Source organism: Manacus candei, unplaced genomic scaffold, assembly GCF_025592945.1.
Source record: "Manacus candei isolate 608988 ecotype Guabito, Panama unplaced genomic scaffold, ASM2559294v1 h1tg000021l, whole genome shotgun sequence".
NCBI lineage: Eukaryota > Metazoa > Chordata > Aves > Passeriformes > Pipridae > Manacus > Manacus candei.
In genome coordinates, this window is record NW_026138069.1 from 2,022,736 (window position 1) to 2,040,539 (window position 17,804).

At 36.2% G+C, this 17,804-nt stretch overlaps 1 protein-coding gene across 8 annotated transcripts in view; it reads right to left on the reverse strand.

The window, feature by feature from the left end:
• Positions 1-17,804, reverse strand: part of HDAC9 (histone deacetylase 9) — a 459,755-nt gene that overhangs the window by 81,120 nt on the left and 360,831 nt on the right. For all 8 annotated transcript variants that reach the window (XM_051785902.1, XM_051785904.1, XM_051785908.1 and 5 more), the window contains 4 exons: positions 17,263-17,318; positions 16,933-17,020; positions 12,511-12,630; positions 12,091-12,188 (listed from right to left, as the gene is read on the reverse strand). In XM_051785902.1, the coding sequence (XP_051641862.1) occupies positions 12,091-12,188; positions 12,511-12,630; positions 16,933-17,020; positions 17,263-17,318 (362 nt within the window). The remainder of the gene's footprint in view (positions 1-12,090; positions 12,189-12,510; positions 12,631-16,932; positions 17,021-17,262; positions 17,319-17,804) is intronic.

Here is a 17,804-nt window from a genome sequence, read left to right on the forward strand (position 1 = left end):
GACCAACCCCCACCTGGCTACAACCTCCTCTCAGGGAGTAGTAGAGAGTGATGAGGTCTCCCCTGAGCCTCCTCCTCTTCTCCAGGCTAAACAACCCCAGCTCCCTCAGCCACTCCTCACAGGGCTTGTGCTGCAGTCCCTTCACCAGCCTCACTGCCCTTCTTTGGACACGCTCCAGCATTTCAATAACCTTCCTAAACTGAGGGGCCCAGAACAGGACAGGTGCAACCTAACTAGTGCTAAGTACAGGGGCAAAATCACTTCCTTGGTCCTGCTAGCCACACTATTCCTGATACAAGCCAGAACGCCATTGGCCTTCTTGGCTACCTGGGCATACTGTTGGCTCATGTTCAGCTTCCTGTCATTCAGACTATGGGGACTTGCTGAACTATGGGCAGAAGTGGTACATGCCAGAAGAATAGAAGCCATCTTAGCAGTACAGGAATTTAACTACTGTCCCATTTTATGTGAGGTAATATAGCAAAATAGAAATGCAATATAAGATTTCAAGGAAGCTAATGAAGGAGCCTTGTAGCTGTTTATAAGAATATACTGCAAGTATGAGCACTATCACACAAAAAAGCAGAAAACCTGTACCTGGTGTCATGATATGTAAAATGAAATTCATAGGAGCATTCTAAGAATGACATTGCAATAATAAACAAAAAGGCTGAAAATCAGAAATCACTTTAGCTGGTTGGAATGGTAATATATTCTGTATTTCAAAGACGTGCTGCAGAAAGAATTTGCAAAATTCAGACATTGCTGTGTTGTGACTTCCAACAGAGAAGGTCAGAGGTAACACAAGAACTTGCCTGACTGACAGGCACAAAAATGGTTTTGCCTATAGTAGTAATGGCTTGGGGGTAAAAGTTTGGTAAGGTTGAGATTGAACTAAATGCAGATTTCCTCAATTAGCATATCATATAGTTACTATAAAATTTCCTGATGTACAGAGGAGACATATCTAGAACAGAGAAGCATTTTGTTGACAAACAATAATAGGATTTGCATTGTGGATGAACTGTCCTCTAGACAACCACAAAGAAGCAGGAGAGGGGACCAAGACCAAAAGCAGAATGCCATGGAATCACTGAAGAAAGATCAAGTAGGAAAATACTGATTCCAAAAAACAAGTTAAAGGAGCTACTTGAAATGTTGGGTGGAGGACAGAGACTACCAAGTCCAGAAGTGAGAGAAGGATGAATTTTCAAGAAAAAGACCATTAGGGTAAATAAAAGTGGATGACATACAAGCTAAGAAAAGTGAGGGTGAAATATAGACTATGAGTTTTGTGCCAGGAGGGGTTCATGCTAAGACTGGTTTCAGAGGAAGGCTGAGATGCTGTTTTGAAGAAGGTCTAGAACAGAACCATAGAACAAAAAGCAATCTGTACACTCAAAGATAAATAGACAAATAAGAGAAGAGAAAAGCTTGTGTCTCAGGTAGATCAAATGATAAAAAGAATGAGGGCCTGGTGACAAGCAAAAGAGTTTGAGAAGAGCAGATGAGGAGCAACTTTGTGATCAGAGGCAAACAACAGAGGTGTGGGAAGAAAAGGGGCGTTACGGATGCTGTGAAGAATCTCGTGAATGGTCAAATTATGACTCCAAGAGAGAAACGTGAAGGTGGGAGGGAGAGTATTTGCAGTCTTGGAACATTATTTATACTGTTTAGTACTACTGGAAAAATATTTCCAATATTTGAAAGCTCTTAGATTTGCTTGGCAAGACCACAAAAGACAACATAAAAAATTCTGGGTTTGTTCAGTGATTTTTCACATAGTGGCCAATGACTGAACTTAACACAGAGAAAATCAAAATGAGCTGAAAAACACTCATTCACGGCATGTTTTTACTCTCAGGGGCAGTTAATACTTAGCAGTGGCACATCTGATGGTACAAAGTGAAAATAATCACTGCCTCCTTGGTTATTTGGAAATTACTCTTGAAGCTATTACAAACAGCATTTCCTTTGCTGTCTTTGTTTGCAGTCTCTAATAAAAATTACATTGAAAATGATGGGCAACTTTTTGAAATACTTTTTAGAACAAAATGAGGCAAATGAGCAGATAATAAACTGGCATTTTCAGATCCAAAGGGGATGTGTTCCCATAGCGTTCATCACATAGAAAATGAGGCAGATGTTAATGAAGCATGAGGAATGAGAAGTCCCTGTGGCACAGAAATTGAAACACTTGCTGAGGTTTAACAATATATTCTTAATCTGCAAACATCTTGGTTGGACAAGTAGGAGGGTTGGATTGGATAGGGTGGTAATTAGCCCCCACTCTTCCGTTAGCCTAATAATTCAGGACTAGACCAGTAACTTTTTCAAGAAATGTACTCTTTTACTAAAACATAATCTTTTTGTATATGTACATATCTTTGATATTTTTTAGACGGAGACTTCTTGTAAGTATGCAGAAAAAAACCCCAAAACATTCCAAATAATCTGATTGCAAAGGCATTAACTTCAGATGTGATGAGGTCAGGTTCAAGTCACTGATTTGTAAGAATGGGGGACAAGAAATTGTCTTCAATCTTTCACGCTATCACAGAATCATCAAAGTTAGAAGAGACCTTAAAGACCAGGTAGCCCAACCATCAACCCAGCAGCACCATAATCACCCCTAAACCATATTCCCCAAGTGCCATATCCAGACACCTCTTGAACAATTCCAGAGATGGTGACTCCACCACCTCCCTGAGCAACTTATTCCGATGTCAAACCACTCGTTAAGTGATTTTTTTTTTCATAATATTTAATCTGAACCTCCCCTGGTGCAACTTAAGGCCAAGTCCAATTCCAAAGGGTTAGGGTTTTTCACTTAAGATTTTCTAGTTTCCTAGGGTGATGTCCTCACCATGAGGTTAGAGACAAACACCGTCACAAAAGGGTTTGAAACACAAACTTAGTTGTTTTCTTGGAAGCTTTCGAATAGTTTTGGGTTTGTTCCAGTTTAGAAGAAAATCAGATGTCATAACCACAGTTCCTGCTTACTGGAACTGCTGTCTTTAGTCATCTCTGCTTTAGTAATGTACTCCCTGCACAGGAGGGACAAAGCACCAGACTCCAGTCAATTTACTGACAGGGAGAAAAAGAATCAAATTAGCTGCATCTTTCCCTTCAGCCCTCCACCACATATCTTCTGATAAGTATGTACACTCCTATGTGTGGCACAGGAGAAATGCATCCCAGACATAGCTATTCAACCTGGTTTATACTGCACTGTAATTTGTTTGGTTTCATTTTTCATTTTTTTAATATAAATTAATAATTCTGGTAACTTTATTTTAACTGTTGATACAAATATCAGAAGAAAACTTGTGGTAGGTAAACATATAAATCAGCTAATTATATACTTCCAAAGCTTAGTTTGTTTCAAGGTATAACAACTCTTGAAACTGCTTGTATATAGTCTTAAAGATTTGATTGCTTAATTAGGTCAAACGTAGTCACAGTAGCTGAATGATCAATTTACTTCTAAATCCTGACCCTAGTAAACGTGATCCCAAGACAAAGACTCCAGTTTGCCTGAAAAAAAAATACACAATGGCACATCACTCCAACTGAGCATTTTTCTTATGCTGCCTGAAAGAAACAATTAATATCTCAGAGTTTGAAGTCTGACGGATTCCCTCACACTGGGTAACAACTTGCTGTTCAAGAAGCTGCACTGATTTAATGGGATTACTCTTGGCCCAAGCAGTATTGTTAATACCACATAATCATGAGTCATAGACCTCCCTGAACTTATTCACTAGATATCTATTTTTGAGACATTTATGTTTTCATAGTTTGAAACTTCTCTCCAGAAGACCAAAAGCTGACTTTAAAAAGTAATTAAATACTTGTCTGGGGCTCCAACAATATCTAGTAACAAGAACCCTCATAACATCTTGCAGCACTGAGTACAGTGCTATTCAGCATAATTCAGGATTTCAAAATCTGACTCTTGCCTGATTTTCTATTTTTCTTCAGAATTACTGGAGCTTTAATTGCTAGAATATTTTTTTCTATGAAAAATACTTATTCCTTTCATGCAATTACATTATGGGCAAAGTGTAGCACAGGTACACAAAATCTTTAGGATAAAAGAATATCTCCAAGGAATTATTTGTGCAAAAGCATGAGAACATCTTTAAGCACAGATATGCCTTGGATGTACACATGCAAACTAACACTGAGACACAGGTGTGTGAGTACACATGACCTCACAATACTTCTCTGAAGTCCTGCTTATGTTTGAAAGGATCAAAATAAAAACTTGCATTTCTTTTTCTTCTCTAAGAATTAAAAGAATAATAGTGGAGGTCTCATTAGCTAAGCTGGCTAAAGAAAGCATGAATAAGAACTGTGTAGCTGAAAGGCCTCTGTTTCTGCTGTTCTTGAAACAACACTTCTGTCTGATTCTGGATAATGGGCTTTTAATAAAAATATCCACCAAAGGAAAACAATTAAACAATACATAAAGCACCAGGGTGCAATCTAGTGGTTCTGTTACAGTCTGGAGCTGTTCCAGCAGAGAACATGTGGATATTTTTTACAGGCTACAGTCTAGTTCTCATAAGTTATTATAAAGCAACAAAATTTAAATTGGGGCTGGACATCTACACAAACACTCAGTGTTGCTGTGGGACTTTTAATTCAGACCTGAAATTTATCTCCATTTAAATGCCGCAGATATTTTAAATTTTAGGATAAAAATATCTTGTGCATTCTTGCTGCATTTAATTTCTTCCAGGATGTTTTTGGTGATATTTCTCACCTTTCCATCAAAGTACTTGACAATATGGCAAATCTTTATCCACACACCTCTATTCTTTCATCTGTCTGGGTTAACAAAAATTGGAAAATGGTTATATTGGAAAAGAGTTCAGGTATTTTTCAGTACTTTGAAACTACAGATCATGTATGACTTGGGGTTTTAATCAAATAGTTTTTAACCTGAACCACATAAACCTGACACATGCCATATTTTATTATCCTTTCTCCTCCACCCCCTAGTCTGCCATGTCAATAAAAGAAATTGCATCTGTAGAAAAGTAAGCCAACACTAATTAATTTCTGTAATGAAAGGTTTCACTTCTGAGTTTCAGTGAATGAAAGGAGCGTCATATACAGTTTTAAAAATCCTGGTACAGAAAAGGTGAAAATTTAGGGTATTTTAGTCAGAAGTTAGGTTTTCCAAATAAAAATAAAGAAGTAGGAAGAACAAGAGGTCACAGGGTATAAACACTGTTGCCAGTTTTAGTTTTATTGTGAACTTTGAAGTATAAAAAAATGTTGAAAAGCTGTTTATACCAGTATTTCAAATGCTTTTAACTCTGCTTCTCCATTTCCTAAGGACTCTGTCCCCATCCCCATGATACTAATCATCTCAGTGCTCAAAACATTTGTCAAGAAAAGAAAAAAAGAATGAAAATTTACGAATATTACAAAACCTTCCCCATCACACCCAAAAAATATTCTAAAATCACAAATCATCAGGACTATGGAATATTTAGATATGAAAATTATACTCTAAACAGATTTTTAAAATAATATTTCAAGCAAACTTCTGCCTTCTTCAAACTTCTTCAAAAGAAATTGCTCAGATACTCTTAAGTTATCTTTCTATAGCTGCTTGGTATACCTTTATTTGAATTCTCCTAAGACATGTTCTATGGCAGAAGGGAAAAGAAAGACATCTGTGGTTGAAATGTGCATCTTTTAAAGACACTTGGTAGAAGACAACAAGGTCAGAAATGAAAAACTGATTGAAACTGTAACTTATAACTCTACAGAATGCTGTGGGTGACTGAAAGCAAACTATATACATCCACATAGAAACTACTGTTTATATTTCCTAGAGCTTCCATGACTGCGTTCTGCTCAGCCATAATTTTTCTTCACAAAAGCATTGCCCTTGACAATGCACAAGGACTGTGGGTAACTTGCACTCTCAATGATGTCCATCTGCATTTGTGTAAATCATTAGCTGCCTGTCCTACATAGGACAGAGATTCTGCCTTCCTCTTTACACAGTGAAATGTTGAACATATTGATGTCAACAAATAGATGAGAGAGAGAACTACAGTTGGAATAATCTTTACCAGTTATTAAAAAGCAATATATTGAGAAATAATTAGTTTCCATTAGCAAAAATAAACATGGCATTTTGCTAGTCTGAGGCTATTGCAAATGAAGTTCACTGATAACACAATACATTAAAGTTCTAAAGATGTTAGCACAGTCTACTTCTAGTTCTTTTATTGACTCAAAAGGCTGAGCAGCTCACTTGGCTTTTTCTTCCTCCCTCCTATACTTTTGTCTTTTCATCTCTTTGAAGAGATATCAAACATTATCAAACATTTGAATCAGAAGCTGAGTCTTAACATATTTTTTAGATGCAGTCTAGCTACAATATAGCCTCAGCAGCAGCCTCTAGATATTACAGTCATAAAAAATTAATAGCATTAAATTATGGGTATTTAGAATCATTGTTTGAAAGAACTTTATTCTCAAAAGCTATTCTTGGTGGAATTCATTAAACATCACAATATACCATTGTACTGTGACTCACTTCAAATAGTTAGGTACAGTTAGGAAAAAATGCTGATTTTTGTCTTCTACATTCTTTTCTATATTTATCAGAAACCAAGGTTTCTACTCAGTCAGAGAGTTATACAATATTGCAGAGCAATGATGTCAAAGATAGCCATAATAATATTCAAAATAATATAAATCGATGGTTCGCCCTCATGTGGTGTATTTAGCTCATTTCCAGAAAATAGCCAAGCCTCAGAGATAAGCAATTAAAATTATCTGGCAACTGAATACATTTCTAAACAAAGACAGATTGAAAAAGACTAGAAATACTGTATTTCAAAAGAAGAAAAATAGGAAAGGACATGACAGAGATCATACAAAGCTATTTAAAATAATAATGTGAATAGGCAAGAATGTGGGTTTCATCTACACACGTAGTACCTAAACAAATGGACATTTAATGAAAGTGGAAGAGTAGCGATTTGAGCTAAATAAAGAATTTTTGTTTTTCAGACACACATACTTAAGACCATGAAATTCAATACCAACAAGATACATGAAACTTCTTGAAGTTATGTCCAATTCGTCACTGAACAAAAAGTTATAAAAGTAGAATTTACAAGAAAATTAATTTAATTTATAAAAATATAGGGTAGCTATGCAAACTTAAATGAAAAAGCATAAGAAAAATATAGAAATATAATGTTCTTCTTAGGGTATTAGAGTGTAACTTAAATGGTAAAGAAAAATTAGTATCTATGCTGAAACAGAGTTAACAAAGACAATGTATTTGAAAACAACAAAAGTATATTTACAAAGTTTTTAATTTGAAATGTCAAAATTAAATGTCATCAGATCCAGAAATACAAAACTAAGGAAAAAAGAAGGGTTGATATACATCAGTGCAGTCTCTCAAATAACCTTAACTATGCCCTGTATGGCCTCAAGATGACAATTAATATTTTTGTTAATATTTTTGAGACCTTAGAATACAAACAGTTTTAAATGTATTTATTTTCTCTCAAACCAAACACTGAGAACTGCAAGACAGGGTGAAGATTTTCTGCACACCTTAATTTTCTTTCATTTTTACATTTTAACACACGTGGTTTCAAGTATGATTTTAATTTTGAACTTTCTTTGTTTAAAATTATATTTACAGGTAATTACAAATGTTGTGCTATATTTTAAATTAAATCATAGATAATCTTTAACTCTGCCTTAATGGCACCTATTTCTTTTTAATTTGATCACCCTCTTAAATTAAAATCAAACATGTGACTGCTAAAAAATAATATTATCATACAGTGTTTCTAATCATTCCAAGAATCATACACATACATATATGTTTCATTGTAAGCAAGCTCTTATGGCCATGTTCATTGATATGCTGTGGATGTTTTATGCTACTCTGGAGTAGTGCAAAGCAGCCAGAGCATACTGGCTGGTTAAGCCAAATTTACAACTTTTTGTTGAGTAAAAACAGTGCAAAGTGGTTGGAAGGCACACTTCAGTTTCCTTCTCTCTCTTGCTTCTCCCACACTCTTCTCAATGCTCACATTTGTTTCCACTGCCTCCTGTATCTTCTATATTCTACTCTATGGAAACACAGCTCTCCTGCCCTCTGTAAACTCCAAGTACACACATAGATACATGTGCATGTACAAAACAGACCTGAGCCTCTGTCTGCTGCCTGTTTTACTGAGCACATCTGGTATAATGTGGAGCTCATGAAAATAATTATTTGAACACTACTAGTCACCCATTGCTCTTATTTTTTCTATAACTGTTGGCAGAAGAGAGCGGATTACATCCCCATAAACTCGAGTGTAAAATCATCCTCTTAGAAAATAGCCACCATCTCCTATTGATTTCAAAGAGATTAAAGTAAATTTAACCTGAATAGGTGGAAGTAAATGATGAAACAAACTCTCCAGAGGGATACTCCAGATCTTGAAAGTAATGTGAAAGAGCTGTGCCTTTTTGTTATCTTAGGAGAAAAGAGATGCCTGCCCTTTAGAAAAATGTCGTTATTTCAAGGATTTCCGTAGCTATACCAATTGCTTAACTATGGTAAACATCAAACAACACTTTTCTGGCATAACTAAATGGTACAGTGATTTGATTACTGCACTTTCCATTATGCAGAGACTTCTCTCTCCTGCATTTTCTACTACCTCCTTGTAGTTAACATGAGCAAACTCATCTTCTTAGTAGAAATTAAAACATATTCTTTTATAAATGAATTAGCAGTCTTCATCTTAAAATTGGTTACAGCCATTTACATTTGATTTTGTCACAGAGTTAGTTCAAAAATACAATAAACTCTTCATGTAGCACTGAAATCAAAATGGCAGACACAAACCAACACCATTATTTTTGCTATTCTCCATGATAGTCCCAGTGCAGCCACGCACTCAGCATGCCTTTGAAGTGACTACTCTGTATTATGCCTTCACATTTTCTTCATTTTTTTACACTGAAAGTTGTTTTTTTCCTGAAGAAACAGAAATACTTTCTTGAACAGTTTGAAGGAAGAGTGATGTTCAATATTATTCAGTCCTAAAAGGATTTACTGAAAATAGATTTATCTAGTGATTTATGCAGTGGAAAATAACTAATATTGCGCTACCTGCATGTATATATATGTAGATGTGCAAATGCTTTCACTCTTCTACAAATATATTCTGGCCTAAGAACAATATACCTGATATCAAACACATTGTCATATATAATACCTGATTATGAGCTGAACTCTAGAGACAGAAAAAAAGCTTTGGTCTTTTTTTCTGTGGACATTATCATTCAGAAGGATTTCTGCTGTGAAATTTGACAGTCAATCAAGCAGTAACAAGTTGCCTAGTGTCAAGGCTGGTGACACTTCGAGTATGTGCTGGGTGCAATTCTGGGATGAAATAAGGGCTCTGCTGGTGAGAAGGTGAAAGCTACGTGCACCCCCTAGGGATTTTTAGATTATTTTAATGCAAATTTCTCAGATCCTAAGAACTCAAAGGATTAAGCTCTGGAGGTTACCCGTAAGCAGAAAGCCTTGGCTTCTCTCCAAATAGGCTTCATCCATCTGCAAACTTACACCTTGGTTACAAGGGACAGGACCTTCACCAACACCCACTCCTGCCTTCATTAGGGACTAAATACTGAGTAACCTCTCTGTGTACTGGAGAGTAGGTATGATGTCCCTTATTTTTCTCTTAAAATTGAAGATGTTCAACCTTTTCTCCATCCCTTAGTTCAGATCTTGTCTGTAAGTCTGTCTATAAAACAAAGTAATTTAATAAAAACCCCAATATTTTCCTTTCTACGAAACCCACTTATTTTCTTAAAAACTGATTGCAGGTCAAAATTCCAAAACAACAGCTGACTTGCTGGGATATTTTACCAACTCTTCTGTTCATTTTCTCCAAGACTATACCTTCCTTTCTATCTATGGCTAAAGGATAAACTGTGGATCTCTCTTGCCTGACTACTGTCTCACAATTCTGTTCTGGTCAAACTGAGAACTCAGGCTACATTATGTGTGACACTTTGATAATAGCAGGGATAGATTCTGGTCCACGGATAAGGTGTCTACGAGGAGTTGTATATTTACCTACCATTCAGACTAGATGCATAGAAAATAGCTACTGGTCTATCCCATGCACTTCACAAATTTTTGTATTCACCCTTCAAATTTCCATGCTGTTTGCTTCATTGATCCCCACTCGAAACCATCATACCAGTCATACTAATCCATATTAATAAGCCCTACAGAGGGCACAAAAGGGGCTGAGAGGTAAGGAAACATTTCCTGTTGCTGATACTTGTTTGGAGAAAAAGAAAACAGCAGTATCTATTGTAATCAAGCAAGGATATTATAATTCTTAAAAAAAAATAAAGGCAATTACCTATTGAACACAATGTGTAATTTTCACATTAATTACAACATTAATTACACAGTTAAATGGATGCATTTAAAATAGCAGTATTACATTTTTCACCATCAGCAATTTATTAAAGGGAAATCCTAAGCTTTATTTTGAATTTATGTGACTTAAAAATATAATAATTATAATTAAGTGTATGTCTGCACATGGTTAGCCAGTAGCTTACATGAATTTTATTTTCCTTATTTCACAGAAATAGTGCTGCTTTGCTTAGGCATAGAGATTGAAATTCCCTCTAATTCTGGAGTAATAGGCATAGCAGCAATATTAGCTGCTCCAAACTATTTACTAGTGTGTCTTAAAACAGAACTGTGAAGTTCGTATTTGTAAATGTACTATTGAGCCCATGTACTTGTCTTCAGGATAGCAGTGGTACCAATTATGGTTACAGTTCAAGTTTTGTGAGTCTTCTGTTGAATAAGCTGCAACCACCATTCCCTGCATCAATAGATGGCCACATTACCTCTATCATTAGTGGAACAGTTTGGATCCAAATCAAGAATGTTGGGGTGGAAATACCAAAAATATTAATATCAGACACTAATACCAGTTATTTGAACCATCCAGTTCCTTAACCTATATGAAAATCTCATCAAAGAATAAGATGTATCCTGGAAAGAGCTTGAGGCAATACTGAAGTGTAGGAAATTTGGAGCCTGCCACTTACTATTTCTTTAGACTCTTTTTTAAATACAGGCAAATGGAAATACAATTAGAACCTTTTCCACAATAACAGTGGGATATTGTGATAAATGCACTACTTCAAACTAAATATCTTAAAAGAGATTGGAGATACATGTTGGTTGTCTCATTGTCTTTCCTGCATACCATTTTCTACTAAATGAAAACCTCCTTACAAATATGTAGCATTTGCCCAGTCTCGAAAGGTGAGTTGCTCACTAAATCCTTCCATTAAACTGCATTACAATGAAAGGAAATGGTGTATGTAAGACAGGACTACTGAAACTCTAAAAGACTGTGTTTTAAACTAGTTTTCTCTTCTCTGGTCTCATGAAAATAACACTGAATATTACGATGCATCACCTATGAAAGGATAAAATTTCATTTAGAATTAGCTATTGAAAGTGAAGAGAAATAGAGCATGCAACAATTCCTATCATTCTTACTGTGATATTTCACAATTATTTACTTTTAGGTAAATAACACTTTACCACAATTCACAGAAAAAGCTAATGCTCAAATCTGTGAGCATCACGATGAGTCTTTTAAATGAATGAGAGACACTGGATTTGGGTCATACTTCACATTACTTTCTATCTGCTCTACTGGTATGTAACTTGAATCAATGTGAATGTGAACAGCAATTTTCTTCTGCCTGGTGTAAATACTTGTATTCAAATGTTACAGGTAGTCATTTTTTAATGAAAAAAAACAGTGACCAGTTAGTAACTAGAAATTATTCTGTTAATTCTGCATGGATGATCACAACAATTAAATTATCCTTTTACATTATTTACTAAACTCTCATACACTGGGATACCAGAATTAAGTTCGTTTCACCATAAGTCATTCTCCTTACTTTCAGTATTACATTAGCTCTTATTCATGTGCTTATGCTCTACAACTAGTTTTCAAAACTTTTAAAGGTACCAACCTGAATGCTGTGAGATACTCAACATCACCCATAGGGGGGTCCAAGCCACCTGTCCAAGCGATATTTATGTTATACCCTTCACCAGGGCCACTTCCAACCTGAAAAATAGGAATAAAATGTTAAAAGGAGTGAAAAAAGAGGAAAAAGGAGGAGGAAAAGAGAGAGGTAAAGGGAAAAAAGTCTCAAATGTGCTTTAGAAACAAACATCAAACAACATGTCAGATCAGCCTAGCCTTGTTTGACAAGGACTGCTCTGGGTTATGCACTTGTTCTCTACTGGTCCCCTGCTCCCAGTGGACAATTTGGTAATCTGGTGTAATTTAAAGAACCAGAGAAGGACAAGAAAATTAGGGGTAATCATGCAAAGCAATTACCTGAAAGATACAAATAAAAATGGGGCTCTAAAGAAATAAACCTAACCTCATTTGGGGCTCCACTGCCAGGGAAGAAGTTGCCTTCATCATAGCGATGGAGGGAAACATACAGGATGCTGGGGTCAGCATAAAAAGCCTGCTGTGTACCGTTGCCATGGTGAACATCCTAAAGGAGAAAGAAAACAGATGACAAATGTAATAATGTCCAACTCAGTGTAGAGAGCTCAGTTCTGCTTTCTTTTACACCCCCCTCCTCTCTCTCTCTCAGTTTCTCTCCCTCTCCCTTGCCCTCCTTTTGTCTTTTCCTTTCCCCCTCCCTTCACCACCCCATACTTCCTGAACTTTCAGGCAAATTACTCTTTAATGCACTCATTTTTTAAACTGGCTTCTAAAAATCAGGAAACCATAGCGAGCGTGCCCTGGAGACTCCAGATGAGCAGTCATTGAGAAATCCCAGTCCTTTTGTACAATTAGATATTTATACACCGGCTCTTTGTACTCCTTGCCTCAGTGATGGAATCTAGCATCCTGTTTTATGGAAGAATTTTATGACTTATTAACTGCCAACAGTTCATAACCCCTCAGGCTTAATTAACTAGCCTCATTGGCCTCTGAAGAAAGACTAATGTTTAAACTACAAACTAGTATTTTGCAGAAGGATCTATGGTTTACAGAGCTTTTTCACAATTCTTGACAGAACACTAAACATAAGAGTATTCATTGATTTGCCAAGTTCCACTATTGAGGTCAAAGGCTCTGCGACCAGCTGAGTAAATTGGCTTTCTTGAAACATTCAGTTCAGTTCAGTCCCTCAGCAGTTAGATCCACATCAAAAGAGATGCCAGATGCAGAAAGGACTTCATACTTCATTTTTGCAAAATCATGACGGCAACAGTTGAAGACATAGGAATATGATCTCATTAGCTATTAAATCATCTGGCAGATAGGATGGTGCCTTTCACAATCGAGGAGTGACCTTGGCTAGTCTCCATATTTCAAACATTATATAACAACAGTGAAAAAATTCTGTCATTACATAAAATACTGAAAAAGAAATGCTGACAGTATATCTATGTAACAAAGGCTGATGATGCAGGCTTTTCCATTTTTTTTAGTTTGTTTTTTACTGCTGTACTATGTGGTTAGGCACATAAGAATTCTACAAGTAAAAATGGAGAATCCACTTGCCTTTCAGTAAAAGAAAAGTAAGAAAAAAAAGTTTCTTCACTGGTATTTCTAAGAGGCTGAAAAGTTATAGATATTATTAATTCTCCTCTGTTAAGCCATCCCTTTGACATTTCTGATTTAGAGAATAAAGGAGGACAGACAAAGTACTCTGAATGGCAACACCCAGTCACCCAGTCTGTATTTACTTTACAAATGTTATGAGGTCTAAATCAAATTTAGTATCAGAGGAACGACAGTCACATTTTCCTCAGAGTGCATAGACCCCGGGAAGGTTCAAGGTGTACCTCAAGGTGTACAATGTCAACAGCACAGCAAGCACCGACCATTGCTTGTCCTCCTTGCAGCTGATGCAGCCCATGACTTTTACCCACATTGTTCAGAACTCTCTACATTGATTGAGTCTTACTTGTACTGCATTGTGCTTGACTTGGTCCTCCTCTGGGACCTCTGTAGGGTAATATTATAATGGTTTCTTTTCTCAGTTGAAAGTACTTGAAACAACATGAGGATGGAGTTACAGCCCAACTGTGACTTAATGCCAAGGGTAAATGTAACACATTAGAGGTGCAAAGGAGTACACACTGGTGTGATGGTGTTGAAGATTTGAAGGCAGCCAGCGTAGTGTTAGAGGGTTCTGACTGGCACATGAAGTAAACTCTGGCATGCAGACTAACCTTGAAAATCCATTCAGTCTTCAGCTGTGACAGAAGATGGTTTACCCCAACACAGACTCAAATCCTGCTAACATGCATACAAGTATGGATGATCTTGGAATGAGGATTGCAACCTGAGCAGCTGTGCTGGGCACATATACAGATCTTCAGGGATTATGACTAAAAACACAATAGGACTTCATTTTGTGATTTTAGTTTTTCTTTTCCATGCATATTTGGGGCTTTAGATAACAGTTTCCAAATGGGAAGAAAAAAATACTTAAGTGGCATAGAGACACCTTTTTCTCCTTTTTATTTTTTTTTTAATTCAAATCTCAAAGCTATCTTTCTTGTCTAAACCTTAATTCCACTAAGGGTTACTCAGTTTTGAAGAGCAGTAACTTCTCTGGTTAGACAAAGGAATGTGTTCTTTAAGACTGCGGATGTTAGCATGTGGGAAATGAGTTCATAATCTGCCCTTAGTAGATCAAATGTATTCAGGGTATGGAAGTCAGTTCAAAACCAGAGATTTATCCAAGTGGTGGGTAAGGGAAAAAAAAATGTCAGAGTTTTAGTGTAGAAATAAATGAAGGGAAGATTGATAACTAAAAAGTTAAGAATTTATATATGAAAACGTTGCAACTATGAAGACAACATTTAATTTGTAACTAGAGTATACTTTAGTGTGTGGGATTGGATATTACTTTTTAATATTTATATTGTAGTAACATGTATAACTGCCAACTTACATGGGATCCTGCTGTGCTAGTCACTATCAAAATATAATCTTGAAGGTTAATTTCAAGTCTAACATCTGTAATTCCATTCTTTCCTTCAGATGCCCTAAGTTCTCTGTTGGTGGGAATAAAGACATCACTATTAACTTGTTCATTCATTCAGTTTGTCCTGTGATTTATCCATAGTTTGCGTGCATAAGAAATCTTCCATATGAATTTTTGTACATCATTACTCTGACCATAGAGCAGACTGGGGACTGGACTGCAACTGCTCTAGGAATGAAGCAATCAGTATCAGCCATATATTTCTTCCTTTTCATCAGCTGAGTTATGCTGGCCAATGGGACAGAGTTAGAGAGAGGTTGAGCATTCCCTATGTACTTTCCTGGGCAAGGAGAGGCAGCTTCACAGGTAATCATTTGCACAGGTAATGATTTGCACATCTAACCTTGCTTTGAAAAGCTGAAGCTGAATTTCTAAGTGCTTATTGCCTAAGTATGTCAAAGGGAAATGTTCTCTTTTCCTGACAAGGCAGATTTAATACTTACAGACAAAAAGACTTAGAAAAATCCACAAAATGCAAACTTTGAATAGGATTTTCCTATTAAAAATGAGAATAAACAGAAACTCTGCTTTTGGCCAGCACTTACATCAATGAACTGAAAGATTCAAGTCAATGAACAGACACAACATATAGTAGAAGTGAATTTTTCAAAAATACTAGTTTCTGTCAGTTTATAAATTATAGGAGACCAATCTGAGAAATATTTGAAAAACATTCTAAGAATACTTAATCTACCCATATACTTATTTTACCACTAATTTTTCACTTGCCATTCCTTCTCCCATACTCCCCCTTTCTCTGCTTCTCTTCAACAGGCAGTACGCGTGTTTAACTGAACAAAAGTGCTAGATGGTAAGGCCATGACTCCACAATAAGATTTAATTATGAGTGCAGATATGAACAAGATTTAGACTATTAAGCCCTGCACTTCAAAAACCCTTTAACATATTTTGTCTTTAAATCTTTTATCACCTGCAAAAATTAATTAAGTGCAGATGTAACAGGTTAGGTTTTGATGCCAGGGTTCATTTCCTGTCTATGCTTTGTCAGACACCCTATTACACCTCGTCATGAACTGTAGGAAAACAAAAATGGTGCTCATAAATCAGCATTCAACTTTCCTTGGGCTGTGCATTGGGCTGATCCTTTAAGTGCAAGGCAGAGCTCCAATTCATTATTCATGGAAATAATACAGCCAACATGCCAAATGTCATCTGCATTTAAATAATCCATTTGTTAAACATATTAAGTATTGTGTAAGAATGCCTTCTATTAAAATACAAGACTAATCCAATGAAGTGGTTTTTTAATCACATAGCTTTCCTTCAGGGAACCATCAAAACCTGACATACATGACTTGAAAGCTTCTTAGAGGGAATGACCTGCTGATTTGTTTAATAATATCGAAGTCACACAACAAGTCAAATCATTGCTAGCTGGGCAAAATGGCCAATTTGGTTATCAATGCAACAACATCCTTTAAAGAACATCTGACTATTTAAAGTTTGTATTCTGTAGGGAAAAGTAAACTTGGGTTCTGTAGGGTTATTTTAACGGTGGAAGTATCAATTCATTTAAGGACCATAAAAGTTGCCCTGATCTGTGCCTTCTTCTCATTAAATTGCAGTTAACACCATTAAAGTGAAACATACATGTTTATAGCTTCAGTACTGCCATCCTGGCTTTAATGAGTTCCCAAAATCAGAGGAAATGCACACCTTTATTACTTGTAGGAATTAAAAGCTGGAAAGTCTGACATATAAATACAAATTCATTATATTTTATCTAGATGCATTGAAAGTGTGATGCTTGCCAAGAATACATACCAGATCTACAATCAATATCTTGCCTATATTTAGCTTGTCTCTCAAGTATTTGGCAGTAATTGCAATTGAATTAAAAAAGCAGAACCCCCTGTGGAATAGAGAAGAACAGAAATAAGAAAGCAAATCAGTCAGGAAAATAGCTATAAATAATGTTCAGAGCATTTTAAAAAATGCTATATGATCTCTGAGGCCATAAATCTGCTTCTGGGAGTACCTGGAAAGCCTTTTCAGTCATCTGCTAACAATTACAGTTCTTCAGAGACATGCACAACGCAGGTGATTGCCAGTAACCTTAGTGCTCCAAGATGGGCAATATTCCCTGGTACTTACATGGCTGTTGATTCTTCAGCATGATGGCCTGGGGGCCTTACAACAGCAAAGCCATTCTGTAAGAACAAGATAGGTTTTCAATTATCAGCTTAAAAAAATACTTGACTGAGTGCAAAACAGAGCAGCAGGCAGATGGGATTGAAATCTATTAGGGGCTCTTTTTCTGTCCAATCACCCATTCACAGTACTGCCAGAAATAATATAGTTGAGAACAGTGGCATATAAACTTACATAAATACACACATGCACATACATACATATACACACAACATGATCTAAAGAGGAGGAAAAAGGCAGGATGAGAAAGCCCTTGTTATCAATTCTGCTGTCTAGAATTCACATTTAAAGGAAGCATCTAAGATCATGTGATGTTAATTTGCTCCATCTTGACATGCTTCAAAATCAAAGTAGCTTGAGGTTTATATTTTACATGATTATCCACTGTTGACCTTACCTCTATATGGACTAAATGATAAATTCAGACCCACACACATGTAATTTCTAACAGTAGAAAAAGGACGACAATGAATATCCCATATTTC